General features: G+C 37.3%; 1 protein-coding gene across 1 annotated transcript in view; it reads right to left on the bottom strand.

The window, feature by feature from the left end:
- Nucleotides 1–26,414, bottom strand: part of KYNU (kynureninase) — a 125,822-nt gene extending 99,408 nt beyond the window's left edge. Inside the window, exons 1-2 of the mRNA XM_065931472.1 lie at nucleotides 26,214–26,414; nucleotides 18,990–19,171 (exon numbers count right to left, since the gene is read on the bottom strand). Of these exons, the coding sequence (XP_065787544.1) occupies nucleotides 18,990–19,158 (169 nt within the window). The 5' untranslated portion in view covers nucleotides 19,159–19,171; nucleotides 26,214–26,414. The remainder of the gene's footprint in view (nucleotides 1–18,989; nucleotides 19,172–26,213) is intronic.
- Between the last annotated feature and the right edge of the window lie 1,028 nt (nucleotides 26,415–27,442).

Here is a 27,442-nt window from a genome sequence, read left to right as displayed (position 1 = left end):
AAAGTGAAGGGCTGGAAAAAAATATTTCACACAAACGGAGAACAAAAGAAAGCATGAGTCGCAATACTCATATCAGATAAAATAGACTTTAAAATAAAGGATGTGAAAAGAGACAAAGAAGGACACTACACAATGATCAAAGGATCAATCCAAGAAGAAGATATAACAATTATAAATATATATGCACCCAACATAGGAGCACCGCAATATGTACGGCAAATGCTAACGAGTATGAAAGAGGAAATTAATAGTAACACAATAATAGTGGGAGACTTTAATACCCCACCCACAACTATGGATAGATCAACTAAACAGAAAATTAACAAGGAAACACAAACCTTAAATGACACAATGGACCACCTAGACCTAATTGATATCTGTAGGACATTTCACCCTAAAACAATCAACTTCACCTTTTTCTCAAGTGCACACGGAACCTTCTCCAGAATAGATCACATCCTGGGCCATAAATCTGGTCTTGGAAAATTCAGAAAAATTGAAATCATTCCAGTCATCTTTTCTGACCACAGTGCAGTAAGATTAGATCTCAATTACAGGAAAAAGACTGTTAAAAATTCAAACATATGGAGGCTAAATAACATGCTTCTGAATAACCAACAAATCATAGAAGAAATAAAAAAAAAAATCAAAATATGTATAGAAATGAATGAAAATGAAAACACAACAACCCAAAACCTATGGGACACTGTAAAAGCAATGCTAAGGGGAATGTTCATGGCATTACAGGCTTACATCAAGAAACAAGAAAAAAGCCAAATAAATAACCTAACTCTACACCTAAAGCAATTAGAGAAGGAAGAAATGAAGAACCCCATGGTTAGCAGAAGGAAAGAAATCTTAAAAATTAGGGCAGAAATAAACGCAAAAGAAACTAAAGAGACCATAGTAAAATTCAACAAAGTTAAAAGCTGGTTTTTTGAAAAAATAAACAAAATTGACAAACCATTAGCAAGACTCATTAAGAAACAAAGAGAGAAGAATCAAATTAACAAAATTAGAAATGAAAATGGAGAGATCACAACAGACAACACTGAAATACAAAGGATCATAAGAGACTACTACCAGCAGCTCCATGCCAATAAAATGGACAACTTGGATGAAATGGACAAATTCTTAGAAAAGTATAACTTTCCAAAACTGAACCAGGAAGAAATAGAAGATCTTAACAGAACCATCACAAGCAAGGAAATCGAAACTGTAATCAAAAATCTTCCAGCAAACAAAAGCCCAGGACCAGATGGCTTCACAGCTGAATTCTACCAAAAATTTAGACAAGAGCTAACACCAATCTTACTCAAACTCTTCCAGAAAATTGCAGATGAAGGTAAACTTCCAAACTCATTCTATGAGGCCACCATCACCCTAATTCCAAAATCAGACAAAGATGCCACAAAAAAAGAAAACTACAGGCCAATATCACTGATGAACATAGATGCAAAAATCCTCAACAAAATTCTAGCAAACAGAATCCAACAACATACTAAAAAAATCATACACCATGACCAAGTGGGCTTTATCCCAGGAATGCAAGGATTCTTTAATATCTGCAAATCAATCAATGTAATACACCACATTAACAAATTGGAAGATGAAAACCATATGATTATCTCAATAGATGCAGAGAAAGCCTTTGACAAAATTCAACACTCATTTATGATTAAAACTCTCCAGAAAGTAGGAATAGAAGGAACATACCTCAACATAATAAAAGCTATATATGACAAACCCACAGCAAGCATCACCCTCAATGGTGAAAAATTGAAAGCATTTCCCCTGAAATCAGGAACAGGACAAGGGTACCCACTGTCACCACTACTATTCAACATAGTCTTGGACGTTTTGGCCACAGCAATCAGAGCAGAAAAAGAAGTAAAAGGAATCCAGATAGGAAAAGAAGAAGTGAAACTCTCGCTGTTTGCAGATGACATGATCCTCTACATAGAAAACCCTAAAGACTCTTCCAGAAAATTACTAGAGCTAATCAATGAATATAGTAAAGTTGCAGGATATAAAATTAACACACAGAAATCCCTTGCATTCCTATATACTAACAATGAAAAAACAGAAAGAGAAATTAAGGAAACAATACCATTCACCATTGCAACAAAAAGAATAAAATACTTAGGAGTATATCTACCTAAAGAAACAAAAGACCTATACATAGAAAACTATAAAAGACTGATGAAAGAAATCAAAGAGGACACAAACAGATGGAGAAACATACCGTGTTCATGGATTGGAAGAATCAATATTGTCAAAATGGCTATTCTACCCAAAGCAATCTATAGATTCAATGCAATCCCTATCAAGCTACCAACGGTATTTTTCACAGAACTAGAACAAATAATTTCACAATTTGTATGGAAATACAAAAAACCTCGAATAGCCAAAGTAATCTTGAGAAAGAAGAATGGAACTGGAGGAATCAACCTGCCTGACTTCAGGCTCTACTTCAAAGCCACAGTCATCAAGACAGTATGGAACTGGCACAAAGACAGAAATATAGATCAACAGAACAGAATAGAAAGCCCAGAGATAAATCCACGAACCTATGGACACCTTATCTTTGACAAAGGAGGCAAGGATATACAATGGAAAGAAGACAACCTCTTTAACAAGTGGTGCTGGGAAAACTGGTCAACCACTTGTAAAAGAATGAAACTAGAACACTTTCTAACACCATACACAAAAATAAACTCAAAATGGATTAAAGATCTAAATGTAAGACCAGAAACTATAACACTCCTAAAGGAGAACATAGGCAAAACACTCTCCGACATAAATCAAAGCAAGGTCCTCTACGACCTACCTCCCAGAATATTGGAAATAAAAGCAAAACTAAGCAAATGGGACCTAATGAAACTTAAAAGCTTTTGCACTACAAAAGAAACTATAAGTAAGGTGAAAAGACAGCCCTCAGATTGGGAGAAAATAATAGCAAATGAGGAAACAGACAAAGGATTAATCTCAAAAATATACAAGCAACTCCTGAAGCTCCATTCCAGAAAAATAAATGACCCAATCAAAAAATGGGCCAAAGAGCTAAACAGACATTTCTCCAAAGAAGACATACAGATGGCTAACAAACACATGAAAAGATGCTCAACATCTCTCATTATCAGAGAAATGCAAATCAAAACCACAATGAGGTACCATTACACGACAGTCAGGATGGCTGCTATCCAAATGTCTACAAACAATAAATGCTGGAGAGGGTGTGGAGAAAAGGGAACCCTCTTACATTGTTGGTGGGAATGCAAACTAGTACAGCCGCTATGGAAAACAGTGTGGAGATTTCTTAAAAACCTGGAAATAGTACTACCATATGACCCAGCAATACCACTTCTGGGCATACACACTGAGGAAACCAGATCTGAAAGAGACGCGTGCACCCCAATGTTCATCGCAGCACTGTTTATAATAGCCAGGACACGGAAGCAACCTAGATGCCCATCAGCAGACGAATGGATAAGGAAGCTGTGGCACATATACACCATGGAATATTACTCAGATGTTAGAAGGAACTCATTTGAATCAGTTCTAATGAGATGGATGAAACTGGAGCCCATTATACAGAGTGAAGTAAGCCAGAAAGATAAAGAACATTACAGCATACTAACACATATATATGGAATTTAGAAAGATGCTAACGATAACCCTGTATGCAAAACAGAAAAAGAGACACAGAAGTACAGAACAGACTTTTGAACTCTGTGGGAGAAGGTGAGGGTGGGATGTTTCGAAAGAACAGCATGTATATTATCTATGGTGAAACAGATCACCAGCCCAGGTGGGATGCATGAGACAAGTGCTCGGGCCTGGTGCACTGAGAGGACCCAGAGGAGTCGGGTGCAAAGGGAGGTGGGGGGGGGATCGGGATGGGGAATACGTGTATCTCTATGGCTGATTCATGTCAATGTATGACAAAACCCACTGAAATATTGTGAAGTAATTAGCCTCCAAGTAATAAAAAAAAATAAAAAATAATAAAAAAGTAATAGCCAATAGAAAAAAGTTAAAACACGAGTTTTTACAGAAATTGTATCAGCCTATTTAGTTATAGCAGAAGGTTACCAGAATTTGACAAGTAATGATACTCTGCATTAACTGTTGTTACAGCATATAGAAACAATCTAAATGATTATCGATATATCTGAAGTGGATATATTAAATGTGTACGTTTTTTATTCTCTCTATGCATACATGTTTAGGCAAAGACTCTTTTTTTAAAATTTACTTCTTTTTCAAGTAAATGAGAGCTGCACTAATTTTTAATTCTACCTTGGTTACAATAAATACTATTTCAGCAGCAAATCAAACCATAGGGTTAAACTATTTTCTAGAAATGCACAGGTTTATAATTGTGTTCTTCTAAGTTTTATCTTAATTCTATTGAAAGAAAGATTAAACTTCTGCTAAAATTTACTGGAATAATTTGGTTGTATTCTTGTCTTTATTTAGATGACTTAGAACTTTGCTGACTTTTTAGAGGCTACCATTTCATTCAACCCAACAGCCTTTATAGATACTGTCTCTGTTTTTCATTGGCATCTCTTTAGTCTGACTCTATCCCAAATTGGAACCAGTCTGTTGTTCCATGTCCTGTCTAACTGTTGCTTCTTGACCTGCATACAGATTTATCAGGAGACAGGTAAGGTGGTTTGTTATTCCCATCTATTGAAGAATATTCCACAGTTTGTTGTGATCCACACAGTCAAAGGCTTTAGCATAGTCAAGGAAGCAGAAGTAGATGTTTTTTTCTGGAATTCTCTTGTTTTTTGATGATCCAACAGATGTTGGCAATTTGCACTCTCCTTCCTCTGCCTTTTCTAAATCCAGTTTTTACATCAGGAAGTTAGTTCATGTACTGTTGAAGCCTAACTTGGAGAATTTTGAGCATTACTGTACTAGAGTGTGAGATGAGTGCAATTGTGGAGTATGAGCATTCTTCGGGATTGCCTTTCTTAGGGATTGGAATGAAAACTGACCTTTTCCAGCCCTGTGGCCACTGCCAAGTTTCCAAATTTGCTGGCATATTGAGTGCAGCACTTTCACAGAATCATCATTTAGGATTTGAAATAGCTCAACTGGAATTCCATCACCTCCACCAGCTTTGTTCATAGTGGTGCTGCCTAAGGCCCACGTGACTTCTCACTCCAGAATGTCTGATTCTTAGTGAGTGATCACACATTGTGGTTATCTGGATCATTAAGATCCTTTTTGTGTAGTTCTGGGTATTCTTATCACCTCTTCTTAGTTTCTTCTGCTTCTGTTAGGTCCGTGCATTTTCTATCCTTTATTGTGCCCATCTTTGCATAAAATGTCCCCTTGGTATTTCTAATTTCCTTGAAGAGATCTCTAGTTTTTCCCATTCTATGGTTTTCTTCTATTTCTTTGCATTGATCACTTAGAAAGGCTTTCTTATCGCTCCTTGATATTCTTTGAAACTCTGCATTCAGATAAATATAGCTTTCCTTTTCTCCTTTCCCTTTTGCTTCTCTTCTTTTCTCAGCTATTTGTAAGGCCTCCTCAGATAACCATTTCTTTTTCTCTGTCAATAGCAACAGTTAGACCCGGACATGGAACAACAGACTGGTCCAAATTGGGAAAGAGTACATCGAGGCTGTATATAGTCATTCTGCTTATTTAGCTTAGATGCAGATTATATCATGTGAAAGGCCCAACTGAATGAAGCATAACCTGGAATCCAGATTGCTGGGAGAAATATCAATAACCTCAGTTATGCAGATGACACTATCTTTATGGCAGAAAGTGAAGAAGAACTAAAAAGCCTCTTGATGAAAGTGAAAAAGGAGAGTAAAAAAGCTGGCTTAAAACTAGACATTCAGAAAGCTAAGATCATGGCATCTGGTCCCATCAATTCATGGCAAATAGAAGAGGAAACCATGGAAATCTTATTTTCTTGGACTCTAAAATCACTGCACATGTTGACTGCTGCCGTGAAATTAAAAGATGCTTGCTGCTTGGAAAAAAAACTCTGACAAACCTAGACAGAATATTAAAAAGCAGAGACTTTACTTTGCCAACATAGTCACAGCTATAGTTTTTCCTGTAGTCATGTATGGATATGAGAGCTGAACCATAAAGATGGCTGGGCACTGAAGAATTGATACTTTTGAACTGTGGCATTGGAGAAGACTCTTGAGAGTCCCTTGGACAGCAAGGAGATCAAACCAGTTAATCCTAAAGGAAATCTGTCCTGAGTATTCATTGGAAGGACTGATGCTGAAGTTGAATCTCCAATACTTTGGCTACCTAATGCAAAGTGCTGACTCTCTGAAAAAGGACCTTGATGCTGAAAAGGTTGAGGGCAGGAGAGAAGGGGGCAACAGAGAAGAAGATGGTTGGATGGCATTATCAACTCAATGGACATGAGTTTGAGCAAGCTCCAGGAGTTGCTGATGGACACGGAAGCATGGCATGCTGTAGTCCATGGGGTTGCAAAGAGTCAGACATGACTAAGTGACTGAACTGAACTGAAGTCTGTCCCAATAAAGAGATGTAAATATTGTTCATACATTTAAATTGGATTAATCTAACATGTAAATCTAGAGAACAAATTTTGAAGGATTTTATTCAGAATTCAGAAATTTTAGTCAGTGCACCATGGCTCAGATTTCAACTGAGCATTCTAAAAGTAGTTTAAAGACTAAACATGTTCTGTGTGTGTCAGCCTTATCAACAACCCAGGAAGAGGAGGCACCACCCAGATATCTGCTCCCATGTTCTTCTTTTTTGTCTTGTTCTTTCTTGGTGGTGCTTTTATAGACAATTACGTATTGGGTTTGGCATAGTCAATAAAGCAGAAGTAGATGTTTGTCTGGAACTCTCTCACTTTTTCGATGATCCAACAGATGCTGGCAATTTGATCTCTGGTTCCTCTGCCTTTTCTGAATCCAGCTTGAACATCTGAAAGTTCATGGTTCACTTACTATTGGATCCTGGCATGGAGAATTTTGAACATTACTTTGCTAGTGTGTGAGATTAGTACAATGTGCGGTAGTTTAACCTGCCTCCTGAGAAATCTATATGCAAGTTAAGAAGCAACAGTTAGAACTGGACATGGAGCAACAGACTGGTTCCAAATCGGGAAAGGAGTATGTCAAGGCTGTCTATTGTCACCCTGCTTATTTAACTTATATGCAGAGTACATCATGAGAAATGCTGGACTGGATGAAGCACAACCTGGAATCAAGATTGCTGGGAGAAATATCAATAACCTCAGATATGCAGATGATACCACCCTTATGGGAGAAAGTGAAGAGGAACTAAAAAGCCTCTTGACGAAAGTGAAAGAGGAGAGTGAAAAATTTGGCTTAAGGCTTAACATTCAGAAAACTAAGATCATGGCATCCGGTCCCATCACTTCATGGCAAATAAATAGGGAAACAGTGGAAACATCGACGGACTTTTTTTTTTCTGGACTTCAAATCACTCCAGATGGTGACTGCATACTGCAGTCCATGGGGTCACAAAGAGACAGACACCACTGAGTGACTGAACTGAACTGAAGTACTGGGTTACTTTTATTTAGAAAATCATTTTTAAAATGTGTTCTTATGAAAGAAAAGCAGAATTGTAAAGTATTTTGTCACATGTCTTCTGAAAGTGGGTTCCCCATTTTCTTTATTTTCCTTTTACTTGGTTGCTTTTTTTTTTTTTTTTTTTTTTTTTGTCTTAAAACACATCATAAGAGTATTCCATTGGCATCAGGTAAAGAAGTAGAATAGAGTATCAAGAAAATACCTTTTGTAATAAGAATGATGAGATAACATTCCACTCTCCAGCCCCATCCCATCAGATCTTTACAACATCAAAGACCCATAGGCCTTTAAGCTGTGGGGGCCTTGGCTTCTCTTGTGCCGGAAGAATGATAAGAATATTTGGTATTGAAATTTGGTGCTCTTGGCAATCATGGGGTTCTGTATTAATTTCTAGAAACATACAACCTGCCAAAACCTAATTAAGAAGAAATAGACCACTTGAACAGACCAATCATTATTAGATAAAAATGAGTTTGTAATAAAAAAAAAAATCAAATCAAAACCTCCCAGCAAACAAAAGTCCAGGACTGGACAGCTTCACAAGGGAATTCTACCAAAACTATAAAGGATAACTAATACCTATCCTTCTCAAACTATCCCCCAAAGTTGAAAAGAACATTCTCAAATTCATTCTATGAGTCCACAATTGCCCTGATATAAAAACTAAACAGACTACAAAAACTACAAAACAAAAACTGCAACTACAAAAAAAAAAAAAATGCAAACCAGTATCTTTGATGACTATAGATGTAAATGTCCTCAATGAAATATTAGCAAATGGAATCCAACATTATATAAAAATGATCATACACCATAATCAAGTTGGATTTATTCCACAGTACAAGGATGGCTCAGCATTCACAAATTGGTGTGATGTACCACATTAACAGTAGGAAGGATAAAAATCTCATGATTATCTCAATAGATGCAGCAAAAACTTTTCACAAAATTCAACATCTGCACATAATTAAGAAAAAAAAAAAACAACTCTCATCAAGGCGGATATAGAGGGACAATATCTCAACATAATAAAGGCCATTTAAGCCAAACTCATACTCAATTACTCATCACATCAAAAAGAATATAACACCCAGAAAACAAAAAAATAAGTAGCTAAAATAAGGAAAGACCTATACTCTGGAAACATTAATGAAGGAAATTGAAGATGATGCAAATAAATGGAAAGATATCCCATGAAGTTGAGCTGAAAGACTTAATATTGTTAAAATGACCATATTACCCAAAGCAATCTTCATATTCAATCCAATGCTTATCAACATACCCGTGAGTTTTTTCACAGAACTGGAATAAATAACCCTAAATTTCATATGGAATTCTGAAAGGCCCCAAATTGCCAGCAATCTTGAGAAAATAAGCAAATCTGGATGTGTCACCCTGTCAGACTTCAGACTATTTTATAAAACTACAGTAATCAAAACAATGTGGTTTTGAACAAACACAGACACATATCAATGGAACAGAATAGAGATCCCAGAATAGAAAATTGCACAAAGAATATGCTCCCTTCAATTTCTAACTCTTTGTTACAGCCCAGTAACTTTTTGCACATACCATACTTGAAGGGAAAAGGAAATATGTTGAACATAGCATTTCCAAATTGTTTTCAGCTTCTGAATTTTCCTCAGCTACAGGATCCATTGTGTGTTCCCTGAATGTCTTCATTTGTGCCAAGAGAAGTCCCTTGGTTAGAATGTCCATTATTTTCTGGACCTCAGATTCAGTCATGACTCATTGCTTTCCATCTTTAAATTATCAATTGTCATGTCAATTTTTCTTGATTGTCATGCTGGTCATTGATGATAATTTTCTGCTGCTTCCTAATAGTGTAAGTCCAAGTCTAGAGTCTTCTGAAATAAAATCATGAGAATGGATAAGATCCAGGTGAGAATTTATTTTCTGTCCTCTCAGTGCCAGCAGCCCAGCTATTGGACAACTTCGACATCTTCTGGGGTTTATTGGGAAGTTTGTTTAGTATTAACATGTTCATGGTCTGGGTAGAATTCCTTTTCTGAAAATATTCATTGCATTTATACTTTCTTCCAAAGCCAAGTTTGACATAAACTGATCATTTTTATTCTTCAGGATATTTTCTGTGTGTTTACAGTTTCTTAGCATGCTGAGGATTTGGTATTCTGCCAAAATATGTATTTTGGAAATGATGCATTCATATTACTTTTATTTGAGTAGGAGACATCAATTTGGGCATATGTTCCATAATTTCTCAACAGTTCTCTTGCATATCTTGCCATTGGCCTCCAGATATTCCTTTTTGAATTGTATCAGGCTCCATCTTATTGAGCTCATTTTAGCCTGATTACATCTATACACTCTATCTCCAAATAAGGTAACTTTCCGTGATAATTGGGGTTAGGACGCTTAAACTTTTAAGGGATACAATTCAACCCATAACATCCTCCTTGAAGGTTCACTTGACTTCAAATAGTCTAAGAACTCAAGGGTTTCAGCTTTCTACAAACAGGCCTCACCTCATTTGTCTGGAAGTCTCATCTGTTGACAAAGGTTGTTATATGATTGATAGAGAGTTCATGATTCTGGATATTCATTCTTAGTAATTTCAATGCATCAAAAATGTTCATCACTCTGGACCTTAATTGCATATCCTTTAAGTTCATTCATATGTCTCAAACCTAATCCAAGAACCAATTTCATTTTTCCTTCTTAAATATAAATCAAAATTTCAACATCACTCCCAATTCAAAGCTTTCTCCATCACCAGCTCAGGGTTGATATAATTCAGAACAGTATAGTTTGAAACAGAGGAATATGTTGATTGTAGTTTGTTCTTATTCCTCACTACTGCTACTTTTAATTTTGTAAATGGAATGAAGAAACAAAGATAGGAAAAACTTAATCTAGCTTTAGTACTTTTATATTAGTAGATCTTTCCTTTATGGGTTACTTTTTCTGTACTTTTTTTCTGTAGCAATGCCTCTTACTGGAGACTTCCTATATTTAGTTGCCTCAAGTAGTGAATGCTCACTTCAGCTGATGTCTTTTGATCCTATTCACTATCACTGCCTCCCACCTTTTTCAGTATATTTCAAGACTGTTACTACTGTAGTTAAAATAAGCCAACAAGTAGCCCTCCCAGGTCAGGTGCTTTTGAAGTGATTTAAATTCTGCTACATTTCACCAGGTTCAGCTACCTGAAAGGAAATATGCCCCCTTAATATATTAATTATTGGCATTCTAATGAAGCTATTTTAAATTTTTAGTTTTAACTATTTTAGAGTCTTTGAATAGAATTTTATGTCTTTTACATATATAAATTTTCTACTGTAATGCTATCCACAAAAAGAGCACTCATTGTGTTTAAAACATCCAACTAATATTATTAGAGTTGACCAAACAGTATCCTAATTGTAAATATGTTGGTAGATACCAGTATTGGATATTATGTCTTTGGAAGAGATGGTCATTTAAACATCATAAATATGTGGGTGTAATACTCTTATACCAGTTATTATAATCTATTCATGAAAGGTTAATTTTTAAGAATTATGATCTTTATATAAAGAAAGCTGAGCACTGAAGAATTGATGCTTTTGAACTGTGATGTTGGAGAAGACTCTTGAGAATCCCTGAACTGCAAGGAGATCCAACCAGTCCATCCTAAAGGAAATCAGCCCTGAATATTCATTGGAAGGACTGATGCTGAAGTTGAAACTCCAAACCTTTGGCCACGTGATTCGAAGAACTGACTCATTTGAAAAGACCCTGATGCTGGGAAAGATTGAAGGTGGGAGGAAAAGTGGACGACAGAGGATGAGATGGTTGGATGGCATCACCAACTCAATGCACATGAGTTTGAGTAAACTCTGGGAGTTGGCGATGGACAGGGAGGCCTGGCGTGCTGCAGTCCATGGGGTCTCAAAGGGTCAGACATGACTGAGCGACTGAATTGAATTGATGATCTTTATGTATTTCATTTTATTAATAATGTATGTGCCAATCTGTCATATAGTCACATTCCAAAAGGCCTGGACATAATCCTCTTATCAGGAACAAAGCAAAACAGTAACTTGTGGCTTCCAAGTGAAACAGAGTCGTCGTTAGTTAGATCCATTAAATGATAACTTGCTTAATAATAATAAGCTATAATCTGCCTTTACCAGTTAAGCTGGCTTTCATTGTTGTTTTTACACACACTTGCATATCCTCTAAGTAGCATGTAGCTGAAACAATAACATGGTTTCCCAAGTTTTCATTCAGGAACTTGGAGTCAACTCAGGCCAGTTTGAGCTCAAATCAGTTAAAACTGGTTGAGATCACTTGGCATGTGCCAGCATCTGATAGGTGAACTTTTGATGTCAGAGGGCCAAAAAGTCCCCCTCTCAGGTCATGCTAAGCTCACCATTTTCTGAACATGTGTCCCATGAACAAGAATGTAGCTCAGTTGTGCCTCTGCAGGATCATTACCTCACTTTTTCTTATCTCCAATTACCTTTCTTCACCCCTCCCCCATGCCTCAGACTATTCTTTACCTTTTGAGCTACAGATAAGTCCTTATTAAAGTCCGTTTGAGCTACAGGTAAGTCCTCATAGTATCCAAAACCCTTCACCTTCAGGGAAGAGGGTTGGCTTAGAGGTTAAAACATCTGCCTGCAATGCAGGACACCTGAGAAGGAAATGGCAACCCACTCCAGTATTCTTGTCTGGAGAGTCCCATGGATGGAGGAGCCTGGTGGGGTACAGTCCACGGGGTTGCAAAGAGTTGGACATAACTGAGCGACTTAACTTTCACTTTCAGCTTTCTCCTTGCTTCACTCTCTCATGAAGAACCCTTTTCTTGCTACAAATCTCGGTATCGCAGTGTTTGTCATGCTGCAGTTGAACCTGGTTTGGTAACACAAGCATTAAAATCATATTTTACACTCAGTCTTCCCTGCAGATAGGTGGGGTCATGGCAGGTAGGTAAGTACGTAATAAGCCTACTTCTGGGAGCTTTCTTCAAGGGAGAGCACACACACACACTTTTTTTCTTTGACCCTATCTGCTCCTATTATTTGAAATATAGCTTGCAAAATGTTCTTCACTCTGAAGGATAAGTTATTGTCTGCCTTCCCACTGGAGTCTTCCTAGATGACACCCACTCATACATAGAGAAATCAGTCTCTATTTAGGGAGCAGATAGCCTAATACAAAAGAAAAGAGGATACAAATAAGTCTTATGTTCCTCCCTAAAATGCAGAATACAACTGCCTCTAGAAGTTCAACATATCTACAAAATTTAGCTTTTAATTAAGAGATACTCCATTGCTTTTCTTATGGATATTAGATATTTAAGTCACTATTAAAATCACACGTGTGTGTGTTAGTTGCTCAGTCATGTCCAACTCTTTACGACCCCATGAACTGTAGCCCGCCAGGCTTCCTTGTCATGGAATTCTGCCTCACAGGCAAATTCTTTACCATTTGAGCTACAGGTAAGTCCTTATTAAAATCACATAGTCCTAGACAGCATATATAGAGGTTCTTGCTTTTGTATCCATTCAGTCAGTCTTTGTCTTTTGGTTGGGGCATTCAACCCATTTACATTTAAGGTAATTATTGATAAAAATGGTCCCATTGCCATTTGCTTTGTTGTTTTAGGTTCGTGTTCATACAACCTTTCTGTGTTTCCTGTCTAGAGAAGATCCTTTAGCATTTGTTGAAGAGCTGGTTTGGTGGTGCTGAATTCTCTCAACTTTTGCTTGTCTGGAAAGCTTTTGAATTCTCCTTCATATCTGAATGAGATCCCTGCTGGGTACAGTAATCCGGGTTATAGGTTATTCTCTTTCATTACTTTAAGTATGTCGTGACATTCCTTTCTGGCCTGAAGAGTTTCTATTGATAGATCAGCTGTTATCCTGGTGGGAATCCCTTTGTGTGTTATTTGTTGTTTCTCCCTTGCTGCTTTTAATATTTGTTCTTTATGTTTGATCTTTGTTAATTTGATTAATATGTGTCTTGGGGTGTTTTGCCTTGGGTTTATCCTGTTTGGGACTCTCTGGGTTTCTTGGACCTGTGTGACTATTTCCTAGCCAAAGCAATCTTGAGAAAGAAGAATGGAACTGGAGGAATCAACCTGCCTGACTTCAGGCTCTACTACAAAGCCACAGTCATCAAGACAATATGGTACTGGCACAAAGACAGAAATTTAGATCAATGGAACAGAATAGAAAGCCCAGAGATAAATCCACGTACCTATGGCTGCCTTATTTTCAACAAAGGAGGCAAGGATATACAATGGAAAAAAGACAACCTCTTTAATAAGTGGTGCTAGGAAAACTGGTCAACCACTTGTAAAAGAATGAAACTAGAACACTTTCTAACACCATACACAAAAATAAACTCAAAATAGATTAAAGATCTAAATGTAAGACCAGAAACTATAAAACTCCTAGAGGACAACATAGGCAAAACACTCTCTGACATAAATCACAGTAGGATCCTTTATGACCCACCTCCCAGAATATTGGAAGTAAAAGCAAAAATAAACAAATCAGACCTAATGAAACTTAAAAGCTTTTGCACAACAAAGGAAACTATAAGCAAGGTGAAAGACAGCCTTCAGAATGGGAGAAAATAATAGCAAACCAAGCAACAGAAAAAGGATTCATCTCAAAAATATACAAGCAACTCCTGCAGCTCAATTCCAGAAATATAAATGACCCAATCAAAAAATAGGCCAAAGACCTAAACAGATGTTTCTCCAAAGAAGACATACAGATGGCTAAGAAGCACATGAAAAGATGCTCAACATCACTCATTATCAGAGAAATGCAAATCCAATCCTCAATGAGGTACCATTACACGCCAATCAGAATGGCTGCTATCCAAAAGTCTACAAGCAATAAATGGGGAGAGGGCGTGGAGAAAAGGGAACCCTCTTAGACTGTTGGTGGGAATGCAAACTAGTACAGCCACTATGGAGAACAGTGTGGAGATTCCTTAAAAAACTGGAAATAGAACTGCCATATGACCCAGCAATCCCACTCCTGGGCATACACACTGAGGTAACCAGATCTGAAAGAGAACTGTGTACCCCAATATTCATCGCAGCACTGTTTATAATAGCCAGGACATGGAAGCAACCTAGATGCCCATCAGCAGACGAATGGATAAGGAAGTTGTGGTACATATACACCATGGAATATTACTCAGCCATTAAAAAGAATTCATTTGAATCAGTTCTAATGAGATGGATGAAACTGGAGCCCATTATACAGAGTGAAGTAAGCCAGAAAGAAAAACGCTAATACAGTATACTAACACATGTATATGGAATTTAGAAAGATGTTAACCCTATATGCAAGACAGAAAAAGAGACACAGATGTACAGAACAGACTTTTGGACTCTGTGGGAGAAGGCGAGGGTGGGATGTTCTGAGAGAATAGCATTGAAACAAGTATACTCTCAAGGGTGAAACAGATCGCCAGTCCAGGCTGGATGCATGAGACAAGTGCTCAGGGCTGGTGCACTGAGATGACCCAGAGGGATGGGATGGGGAGGGAGGCGGGAGAGGGAATCGGGATGGGGAACACATGTAAATCCATGGCTGATTCATGTCAATGTATGGCAAAACCCACTGAAATATTGTGAAGTAATTAGCCTCCAACTAATAAAAATAAATGAAAAAAAAATCACATAGTCTAGCTATATGTCTTTTATAACTGGATAAAGCCATTGTTTAATACAGTGTTAACTGTCCTTAAATAAAACATTCCAGTTTATGTTGAAAAGCATACTTTCCCTCATCTTGTTTACTGTTACCTCCTACTCATCACTGTTCTGAGGCTACCAATAGCTGAACTGAAGACCCTGCATTATGTTATGTGAAAGCCCTGGATACAAACTCAAGCATGACAGTTTTCTATGTCAGTTTTATGTAACCAGTGCTAAATATGACAAAGTCAGAATAAGAGTAGATCTTATTTAGATAGCTTAAATTTAACTTACTAAAGATGGTTGGCAGTGCCAAATTGAAGGAGACATCAGGCTTATCTTCATCTCCATATTCTTGAGTTTCACTTCCTCACTTAATTCTTAACCTCTGTTCAAATACCAACTCATCAGTGTTTCCTTCCCTGAGCCCCCTGAGTAAAATGAAACTCCTCCCAACCTCCCAGCCCTTCTAACTCTTAGAGCACTGCCTGACAGAGTACACCTTACATTGTTTGTAATTTTATTAGGTCTCCTCACACTAGAATAAAACATTCAGGAATGTGATGATGTTGCTCGTTAGTCCCCTGATAAACTGTTTTGAGAATAGTGTCTCAAACAGAGTAAGTACTTAATATTTGTTGAAAGGATGGAACTTCAGAGTAAGGAACTCCTAGAGTGAGAAAAATGAGAGCAGAAGTTAATTAATCTAACTCTCTGTGACCCAACCCAAAGTGAGCTAGTGCAGATGACTGAATTCCTTTGAGTCTCTGATTTACTAATTATGGGGTGGTAACCAAGAACTGGCAAGTGCTGGTTAGTTCCCTGGTGATCTTCACATGATGGTCAGAAGATCACACTTTGACAGTAACTAATTTAGAAAAAACTCTTGGGGTTACTGAAGTAAAAGTTTGTATCATTCAAAACTATACTTTATAACAAATTAATTGTTTAAATTGATTGAATTTTTACCAGATCAATTCATCTTCTTTCATATATATAAAGAATCAACAATAATTTAACCAAGTTTGTAGTTTTTAAGTTATTTTTCTTTTTATAAAAATGTGATACCCATAATCAGGATACTTGAGTCAGCTTTTAAGTATAATGAAGTGGTTACATGTGCATTGCTATATTTATCTGGGTTCTGATTAAAATATCTCAAAGCTTATTAAAAGAGCCCTATGTTGATCTATATTAAAATCAGACCACAGTGCCTCCCAGGATAAACACTGTGAATATGTTTCAAGGCATGAGGGGACCGTGCCAAGGTAACTAATAAATATTTGTTGAAAGTAAGTGACTCAACATGAGGATGCGAGTTATGTTCGTTAATGAGGCTTAAGTTCAGTAACAGAAAAAAAATGATGAATTCAAAATGGCATTTTAACTTTCTGTCTATGCATTCATTTCAAAAGACTTTTGTCCCTGAAAACCCAAATCCCTAATGGTGTTACATTGAAGAAAGACATCTTAAGAAAAGAAAGACAGACAAAGAAATCAAAACTCCTATTGTATTACCTCCAATGTTAGGAAATAGACATTGTGTCTAGATGTAGCCATTATTTAGCATTATTTCCCAAGAAATCTAGGCCCAGGCTACAACTACCATGTACCACTTGCCATTTTCTTTTCTCATTCTTCCTTGTCTCTGATACCATTATCTACCCTCACTGGAAAGGCTTTGTTGCTTGCTGACTTTGTGGTGTCTGTTTTTCTTATCATTAATGGAAAGGAACAAAATATTTTTTTAATCACAAGAAAATTAGAACTTGCAATAAATAGCATAAAGTTCTAGAGCCTTGATTCCCAATTTATAGTTCTGTTGTGTGTGGAGGGCAATCATAAACTCTGTGGTACTCCGGGGTTCTGCTGTCATCCCTCATCTAAGTGAAATAAAGTAAAAGTGAAGTTGTTCAGTTATGTCCGACTCTTTGGGACCCTGTGGACTGTAGCCTACCAGGCTCCTCCATCCATGGGATTCTCTAGGCAAGAATACTGGAGTGAGTTGCCATTTCCTTCTCCAGGGGATCTTCCTGACCCAGGGGTGGAACCCGGGTCTCCTGCATCGCAGGCAGACACTTTCCCTCTGAGCCAACAGGGAAGCATCCCTCATCTAGGGGCTCATTAAAGGCCCAGGTAGTCCAGAGGCTGGATAATGCATTGGTACAACAGGGTCACCCCATCTAACGTGTCTTAAGTGGGTCCTCGGAATATTCAAAGACTTCCACACTATGTTCTGTATGCTACCATGCCCTCGCCTTTCCATCATTATAGAATATTCCTAGACTTAATCATTTTTACACATTAATCTTCCTTTTTATCCCTTAAGTTTCAAAACTAAATGCGCTTGCATTCTAGATTCCAGAAAGACATAAAAGATTTTTTTTTTTTCCTGTGATCTCAGATCACTTCACTTACAACCCCTTTTTATCTGGTCTCATCAATGTCTTCCTCAGTTGATTGTAAGCAACTTTAAACTGGATATAAGCCTTCCTCTTATTGTGTGTGTGTGTGTGTGTGTGTATGTGTGTGTGTGTGTGTGTGTGTGTGTATGTGTGCTCAGTCTTGTCCAACTCTTGTAACTCCATGGACTGTAGCTCACCAGGACTCCTCTGTCCATGGGATTTTTCAGGCAAGAGTAATGGAGTGGGTTGCCATTTCTTTCTCCAGGGGGTCTTCCCGACCCAGTGATGGAGCCACATCACTGGTGTCTCCTGCAGGGCAGGCAGATTCTTTACCACTGAACCAGCTGGAAAGCCCTCCTCTTATTGTATCCTTCCATAATTCTACAAGGTGCCATCCCATGTTGCATAATGAAATATAAGCCAAATAGGAAAGTTATGTGACCTAATCTCATTTTAAAATCATATTAGGTAATGCTCTTTGGTTGCGAGTATCCAGAATTTTACCTGCCACACTTAATTTGAAGAAAAAAGGAAATGAGACTGAATTACAAAGTATGTGAAATCCATTTTGGTAGATCAGTTCCATTCAAACTGGTAGCCTTTTTCATTGACATAAAATGAAGCAAAGCCAAATACAAAATATTGTTTCATCTTTTTAACCTGTTACCTATTTTTTTTTAAAACAGAATATCCTCCAAAATAAGAGTCAGTTTCTTTTTTAAACAGAACATCTTCCAAAACAAGAACAGATTCAGTATTAAGTTTTTTTTTTTAAAGCAATATGCATTTCTTAGGCATTGATTTTATTTATTTATTAAGTCTTCCACATGGCACAGCACACAGAGTTTGATATCTATGTAATATCCCTCCTAATATATCCAAGTTCCAGAATAATATCCCCTCTTAGACTAATGTGCTGTCATGAACTAGGTACCAGAAAATAAGAGATATTCTAATACTGTATTGAAAAGGAATTGTTTTGAGCTCTAAGTGAGTAAGAGAACAAGTAAATGCATCTGCTATAATTTTCAATCAGGCATTCTATTGTTCCGAGAACTAGATGACAATAAAAGAACACTGTAAGTATTTTTCTTTTCAGCAGTAGAGAGGAAACATACAGGATCTGTGACTAAGTTAGACTGACAGATTGATTTAATGCCACCAGGAACCTGCTGTTTGCAGACATGATTGCAATGACTCTATTCTTTAACAGAACAATGATTTTCAAAGATTTGTGATAAACACATTCAGTAGAAAATATAATAATAAATTGATTAAGGAAAGTAAAACCCTTCCCAGTGTTCTTACTTGGAGGCAGATCCTGCATTTTGGGAATATAAAAACACTCCCTGAAGTGCCTCAGCTTGTCTTCTTCATCGAGGCGAAGAGCAACTCTCTCATCTGTTGGGTGACATCTAAGTTCAGATGCGATGCGTCGCAGTGTATCAGTTGGTAACTCAAGAGGTGAAGGCTCCATTACAAGTTCTCCTCTAAAAATGCATTTGAAAAAATTTAAAAATAGTCAAGCAACCATCATTTTTCTTCAGTAGAAAATTAGCCTTTTAGGTAAAACACCTTTTGTTTTAACTAAGTTTCTAGTCTTCCTAGCCTCACAAGTGATATAATTAACAACTGGAATTCAAACCGATGCCTGAGTTTTTCTTATGTAATGAAAATAATAGTAACTTAGGGATTTGGAACAGCTGAATTAGGTAATGATGCTCAAGACAAGGTCAGCTTTCAATAAATGTTAGCTCTTTCCATTTTTGTTTTCCGAGAAATGGTCCCAATTAATGATTTTCAAACATATATAATGTCGGTATCTTTTCTTTAGATGTCTTACTTACGAGGAGGTGAGAGTAAAGAGGCTTTTGTGAAAAGTGTAGAAAAGCAGTGCTCCGCTAAACTCATCTTCCTTTTCTCTAGCTCTCCTCAACTCTCCCATCCTCAATAATTCTTGGATCATAGTTTTAAAAATAGAGACATATATACAATAGAACCCTAGCAAATTATTTACTGTGAATAAAAAAAACAATATCAGTGAAGAATATTTAAATACTTTAAATAATATTAGTGGGTTTTTTTCCTCATATGAAGCAAAGAAATCTACTAACTGCTGATAGTAAAACACTTCTCCTCTTTCGCAATCAGATAGACCATCCTTGAAGAAAGCAGGGACCTCTGGTGTTACTTGAAACCACATCCTGCTTCATTTAATCATCATCTAACACTTCCTACATTTTTGGAAAGAAAACTTACATTTCCGAAAGGGATAAATGGCAATGGAGATTTCTATTTCTTTTTTAAAAAATATTTATATTTCTCAAATTTTCAGTTTTTTTTTTTTTTTAACTGAGCAAGAATTGTACAGCCTTCCAATTCAAGATGGCAGTGAAGGTATATGCTGAACTCACTCACCCCTGTAGACACAGAGTCTAGAGCCACATATGCAGCAATGTCCTCTGAACAAAAAATGTAAAGTCTGGCTGAATATCAACTACACATTGGAAAAACAAAGAGAAAACCACACTGAAGTGAGTAGAAGAGGCTAGGATACAGTCTGACCTTAACACCCCCTCTTGCCTGTGTGCTGACCCACCTTCTGAAGGGAAGCAAAGCCTGGAGCTTCTCCCTGAGGCACAAAGGGTTTTGCTCCCACATCAGATACTTCAAATTTTAAGACATGTATTTAGGAGATAGGCCCCCAAAACATAGAAGTGTGAAAACCAATAGGGCTGAAGTCCCAAGACACAAAAGAGTAGGAGCCTGAGAAATGGACTTTAATGAGCTTGGGTGCTCAGTCTTACCTGTCCCAGGGTCTGGCTCAAAGGCAGGCAATTGTGCTTCGACTTAGCCAAGGAGGCTCATCTGCTTATATTTAAACTCCAGCCTGAGGGGTTGGCATCTAATTTAACACACACATCTAGGAACCTGCTAGAACACTCTCTGCGGTTAGAGGCTGGTGAGTGTCAAGAGATTTTCTCAAGCTAATTTTATTTAATACTTATACTATTGTTGACCCCATGTATCCAGTATTCCATTTTTTTACTCTTTCAACAGATACTTATTGAGCACCTGTACTATAGCTCCAAGTGCTATAGAACAGCAGCATCTAACAAAGTATATAAATGGTGACTTTTGTTGAGTTCAATTTTTAGTACAAGAAGGGAAAATAAATAAATTAATATAACTTTAGATATTTCCAAAGCTATGAGTAGAGATAGCAGAGAATGGGATAGAGTCACTGGGGCATGAATTGCTACCTAGGGGGTGGGTCAAGTGCATCTCTCCTAGGCAAGATCACAGGAGAATTTCTGAATCCTGTCAGTCATGTGAAGAAGACCTAGACCTGGAGGAAGGTGATGAAATGTGCAAAGGTCCTGAAGTGTAGACAGGTTTGGGTTGTTCAACTCATCGAAGTAGAGAGAAGGGAAGACTATAAGAGAGGAGGAGGTGATAGTTTATCATGATGACTCTGAAGGCCAGGAAGGAGTTTGGCTGTTTTTCTATGTTTAGTGGGAACCCACTGGAGCGTCTTGAATAGTAGAGTGATATAACTTTAAGTAAAAATCATTTTTCTGCTTTTGATAAGAGTGAAAAAGAGATTATTTTAGTAGTTCAGGGGGAAAATGATAGCAAACTAAATGTGGTGAGGGGAAAAGAACTGTGTGGATTTATGGTGTATTTAGGAGAGAAAAGTAAAGGAATTATCTCTGGTGAGGACAAGCAAGGGAGTGACCTTTAGCTTTGGGATCTGAGTGAATATATTCAAAGTGATGAAATAAGAAATACCTAGGAAAGAAACAAATTCAGGAGGAAAATCAGAGTTATGTTTAGGCCATGTTAAGATGTCCTAATCATGTTGAGATGATTATTAAGAATCCCAGGTAGTAATGTCAAATATTGGATGTTTGAGTCTGTAGCTCTTGAGAAAATTGAATCATGAAATATAAGTTTGGTACTTTTTAACTCATAGACAGTACATAAAGTTTAGAACTCTTATGGTCCAATGGAAACTAACAGAGATTGCAGTTCAATCATCTTTCTCCTACTCCTCACTCTCTCTCCTGCCACCCCAACCAACACACAGTGTTAGGCAATTAAGAGTTGCATATCTGAATGTTTTACAATGCCAGCTAAGTAGACATATCTCTTGTGCTCTGTATTTAAGTTCTCCTGCTTATTTATTTGAACTCTTCCTTTCTCAGTTGCCAGTGGTCTCCCCTGATGAGCCATCCTTTATATTCAAAGGTGAGAATACTGAGCTTTAAATGTGTGCATTTTTTAGCTTTGTTGTTTGTAGTAGTTTTCAACTGTTCTGATCCATGCTTTTATAAGAATGTTAATTGATTTTTTTATTAAAGGTTTTTGTTCTTTTAATACCTGACCATACTAAATTGGGGCTCCCCAGGTGGCACAGTGGTAAAAACTCCGCCTGCTAATGCAGGAGATGCAAGCAAGAGACACAGGTTCGATCCCTGAGTCAGGAAGATCACCTGCAGGAGTGCATAGCAACCCATTCCAGTATTCTAGCCTGGAAAATTCCAAGAACAGAGGAGCCTGGTGGGTTAAAGTCCATGGGGTTGCAAGGAGTTGGACACAACTGAGCAGATGCATACACACACTTTAGGGCTTCCTCAATGGTTCAAAGTGTAAAGAATCCACCTGCAATGCAGAAGATGCAGAAGTTGAGGGTTCAATCCATGGATCAGGAAGATCCCAATCCACTCAGTATTCTTGCCTGGAAAAATCCCTTGGACAGAGGAGCCTAGAGGGTTACAGCCCATAACATTGCAAAGAGTAAGACATGACTGAGCACATGATGGTAGGATGGATGGATGGATACCATATTAAATTATTTGTATCTTCATGAAACTTTCTATCTCTATGATTTTTATCATCCCCTTTGCCTAAAATATTCTACTTTTCCTTTTACATATTCAAATCCTGGTCACTCTTCTAGCCCTAGCTCAGACGTCATTGTTTTTCATGAGTTCCATCATGTTATCTGAGCTAAAAGTAGTTTTTTCCCCCTCTGAATACCTGTAACACTTGTGAGCACACCTCTTATAATAATATATTCTGCTAGTTACTGTAGTTATTTAGATACATATGTATATATGGGGAAAGCATGCATGCCATGCCTACAACTTGATTTTATCTGCATTTCTAGCTATACTTTTCTGATGAAGGAACCTGCCTTTTAAATAGCACTAATGCTTGACGTTATCAATTGCCTAGTCACAGTAGATCAGACCTTTGCTGGACATTTGGTGCAGTAAAGACAATGTACTATTTTATCAATGGTCTGTGAGTGACTTGCTCATAAAAGCTCTAGCCCAGCAGTCCTGATGGTGTTTAGCTGAGCATATAATCCAATTCTTTCAGGAATCTGAGCTGTGGGATACAGCTATTCATTCAGTAAGAAACAAGCACAAATTTAAGAGAGAGAAGCAATAAAATGGTAAGGTTTGGAAGGAGTTTTGTAATGAGTGACTCATTTTTTTCAGAGTCAAACTGAACCACTGATTGTTAAAACATGAAGTGACTTCAAAGGCAAGTAAGAATCACTTAGTTACATGGATGGCAAGAGATAAAATAGCTATGGCTCCTGAAAAGGTGGCAAGACAAGCCAATCAGGAAGTCATTGAATCTTCCTGTGCAACATACTATTTGCAAGGCCTGGGGAGTTGCCTTCTTGGCTGTTCCAAGAATCCCATGAGCTATTTTTCTGTCTACCGAGTGTGTCTTTACTATAAGCTCGCTACTTAACGATAGCTTGATTGAATTGCTGGTCCATGGTACTGAACTATATTTTAGTCGGGGGACTGAATCTCATGTAATTTATCTTTGCAGCCATCCCATTCCTGAGCAGTGCCTTTAAGATGGAGTATTCCCTTAAACTGGCAATTGAATAAGACGCACAAAATAGTTTGGTGAATTATTTGACAGGATTAATGACTGTTACTTTAGGAATACCCTTCTCATTTCAACCGCAGGGGAAGTGATTTTAAAAAGATTTTTTTCAGTGGGACTCCGAATCAAGAGAGCTTGCCTTATATTCATGATTTCCTTTGGAGAGTCAGCACTTTGTGAGTTCATCAGGGCTGACTCTAAACTCTAATAGGTTACCTAAACAAACATATATTCATTTTCTCTTGTCATATCCCCTGTAAAATTTGACTTTTTTTGTTTAACAAAAAAGATATTCATATTAACTCATGGGCCTCTTTATATTTGTTTCTTGTTTAATCCCTGTACCAGTTCTGAGGAACTAGAGTCATTTTCCCCTCTTTTGAGACCAATCTCTGGAATCAATAGAGTAGAAACAAAAATGAAAGAGAAAGATAACAGAGCTCACAATTTGGGACTGCACTTTGCCTGAGGAGCTGAGTCAAGCTGTACTTGTCATTGACAGGGCATGTGGGTGGAATATGCAGAGAATTCCTGACACAAGACTTGAACCTTTCATTTCTTCCATCTAATTTTTTTTTATTCTTTTTGCAGTGTTTCTTTGGTTCATTCCCTTTCTTTCTTTCTTTTTTTTAACCCCTGTACTCACTCTGCAAAGCCCCACAGGCTATAAATCCATCTACTCTTTTTAATCAATCCTTTCAGTCCTAGTGAGGGCAAGGTTGAAGTCCAGGCCTGCTTCTGTACCTGTCACAGCCTGAGTGTCAAAACCTCACCTGCCCTGGTAGTAAGATACTTGATGGTGAAATACTCTTTCCAGAAGAGCACCATGGGTGTCACCCTGCCAACAGCCCCCAACAGGAGTAAATACAATACACAGTACCCTCACTATAAGAAAGCAATTTATTAGCTCGTCATGAATGATTCCTGCTAAATTCTGCACTCACCTTGCCACTAAGTCAGTTAGTACTTCACAAACCATATTGTTATGCCTTGTTTAGGTTTACCATTTGCAGGTAAATTGACATGCTCTGATATTGAAATAAAGCAATTCAAGCCAAATTTAAAACTTCCAAATTTTATATTTTATATATTTAGTGCTAATTTTATTTAAAAAGTGATTACATACACAGATGGTCTTAGGCAAGTCACCTAAAATTTCCATGCTGCAATTTATATAAAACTGTCTTTAATTCTACTTCAAGAAGATCATAGTTAGGATCAAATAAGTAAATTTCTTAATAAAAAGATAAAAGTCTCATAATTTTTTTTAATATTAATACCTTGTGGTGAAGATTGCCATTTACCCTCAATGGAAATTTTGTAAATTGTGTTTTCAATTTTATTTAGGCAGCTAAAATTTTAAAGAAGGAACTTCTATAGTTATAAAAACATTTTTGTGGAATCACGGAATTAAAAGATCTCCTAGTTACCCACAGGTTCTCAGATTAAATAGTTAAATAAATTAACTAGTAAGTAAATTAACTAGTTAAATAAGTGACAGTTGATCCCTGGGTTGGGAAGATCCCCTGGAGGGGGAAAGGCTACCCACTCCAGTATACTGGCTTGGAGAATCCCATGAACTGTATAGTCCATGGGGTCACAAAGAGTCAGACATGACTGAGGGACTTTAACCTCACCCAGTGGTTAATCTTTACACAGTTTCAGATTTCATGCTTGAAATGAGCAAATTATTCACATGAGTTCGAAGTTTAGAACCTGGCAAAGCAAATTGTAAAGAAAGTGTGTAGCTTGAGAAAGAAAGTATTGTTTATGTGCAGAGAACAATGTTCTTTAAATGTATCATTGTTTGAGGAATGAAGAGACATCACTGACACAGCTGCACACTTGATATCTAAGCTTATATGAATTACATGCTGAGTTTCACATTAATAAATTCAAGGCGTTTGGTACAATATTACTACCTAAAAAATACCTCTCCCTTCTCAAAATAAAAAACAGGAAAGAAATAAGTAAACTCTTTTAACTATATAGAAAAAAATATTTCAACTTTCCATTCTTAGGCAAACATTTCACAAAGTGAAAGGGGAAGAAACCTTATTCAAGAAATAGACATTTTCACTTCTCTAAATAAAATTGAGTATAATTAATAGCAACATGAGACAACTAGAATCCCCAGAAAACACAGGATCTTAAAAGCTTACTTCAGGATTTGAATTTTCATCTAATCTTACCATTTAAACTCAAGAAATGGCAATCCACTCCAGTATTCTTGCCTAGAGGATTCCCTGGACAGAGGAGCCTGGCAGGCTACAGTCCAGAGAGTCGTAAAACAGTCGGATACGACTGAGCGAGTATCCATACACATCAAGATTAACTTACTCAACTATAACTATCTTATAGTAGATGAATCACAGGGTACTATTGACTTTGATACTTTTATACTATATATATATTTTTTTTAATCTCTTCATTTAACCCACAGGTTAGAGTGTTGCACCATTTTTATGAAAATAATTTGGAGGGAAAAAAAGAGAGAAGAATCTAGCAGAAGAAACTGCTAAAGCATTATGACAAGAATTCTAGCAAAGAGATATCCCTTTAGAAAAATCACTGAATGTAAATTTGTGTAGAATATATCAATGTCACAGAACTTACCAGTTAGAATTCCAGTGGGGTCCACAGCTCCCAGCGTGTCTCTTCAGCAAAACGAAACCTCTCAAGAATAACTTACAAATATAGGCTAGACTTCTGAGTAAGAAAGTCAAAGCACTTCCGCTCAGACTCCACCCTATGGGGAATTTGTGAGCTAATTTTAGTTCTGCCCACTCTCCTGTATTCTGACCGTAAGTCACCAGTCACTGACAGACATCTAAACAAAACGCTGCTCCTGCTCTCTATTTCAAACACTAGGGGTTCTGCTTAGGGCACTGTCCCCTATGAAACCCTGCCCTTTAGACTTAGGTAAACACTTTCTTGTTCACTAAGATCTTTGAGAATGTGAACAATATCCTATAATAATCTTGTAGAATAAGTGGATTATCCTCTTTTCTGTGTGAGCTGAACCAATTAGTTTGTCCAGGAACTAAATCCCCAAATTCACATTTCTCCTTGCTTTGGGCTATGAAATACACTAAGAACCGGAGAAGGCAATGGCACCCCACTCAGGTACTCTTGCCTGAAAAATCCCATGGATGGAGGAGCCTGGTGGGCTGCAGTCCATGGGGTCACAAAGAGTCGGACACGACTGAGCAACTTCACTTTCACGTTTCACTTTCATGCATTGGAGAAGGAAATGGCAACCCACTCCATTGTTCTTGCCTGGAGAATCCCAGGGATGGAGAAGCCTGGTGGGCTGCCATCTATGGGGTCACACAGAGTTGGACATGACTGAAGTGACTTAGCAAGGACTGGAGAAAAGTTATTTCCTAACTCTGGAGGTAATCCAGAAAACATGGATTTTGAGGTAGTACCTCACTGTCAAAAGCATTGTGAGTTTCTAGTCTGAAAACAGAGTTTGACACTTAATGAATTAACATTTTAGTCAAAAGTTTATTATTGACCCTCATTTCTAGGATATACTTTATTGCCCAATAGGTGGATTTTAGAAAGTCCTAAATCATCAATCTAGATGGTTAACAAAACAATCAAGGATGAAAGAGTCAGTGTTAGAAGATCATGTGGAAACTAGTGTAGGAAACTGTAAATGGAAATTATTCCTTTAAGGTTGTGGGCTATCTTTATTCTACCTTCATTATCTCTTTATGTTTATTCTCAAGCTTGGGTCTTTTATTGTATATCCTTTTAGGTATTAAAAACCATGAGCAAAATGTTTCAGAATTAAGACCAAAGATAGAGACTGGGGCTAAATAATTAAATCACTTGTA

The sequence above is a fragment of the Muntiacus reevesi genome, chromosome 3 (assembly GCF_963930625.1).
Source record: "Muntiacus reevesi chromosome 3, mMunRee1.1, whole genome shotgun sequence".
NCBI classification, from domain to species: domain Eukaryota; kingdom Metazoa; phylum Chordata; class Mammalia; order Artiodactyla; family Cervidae; genus Muntiacus; species Muntiacus reevesi.
The sequence above is the reverse complement of the archived record's forward strand: the minus strand, read 5'-3'. Positions and strand labels throughout refer to the sequence as shown.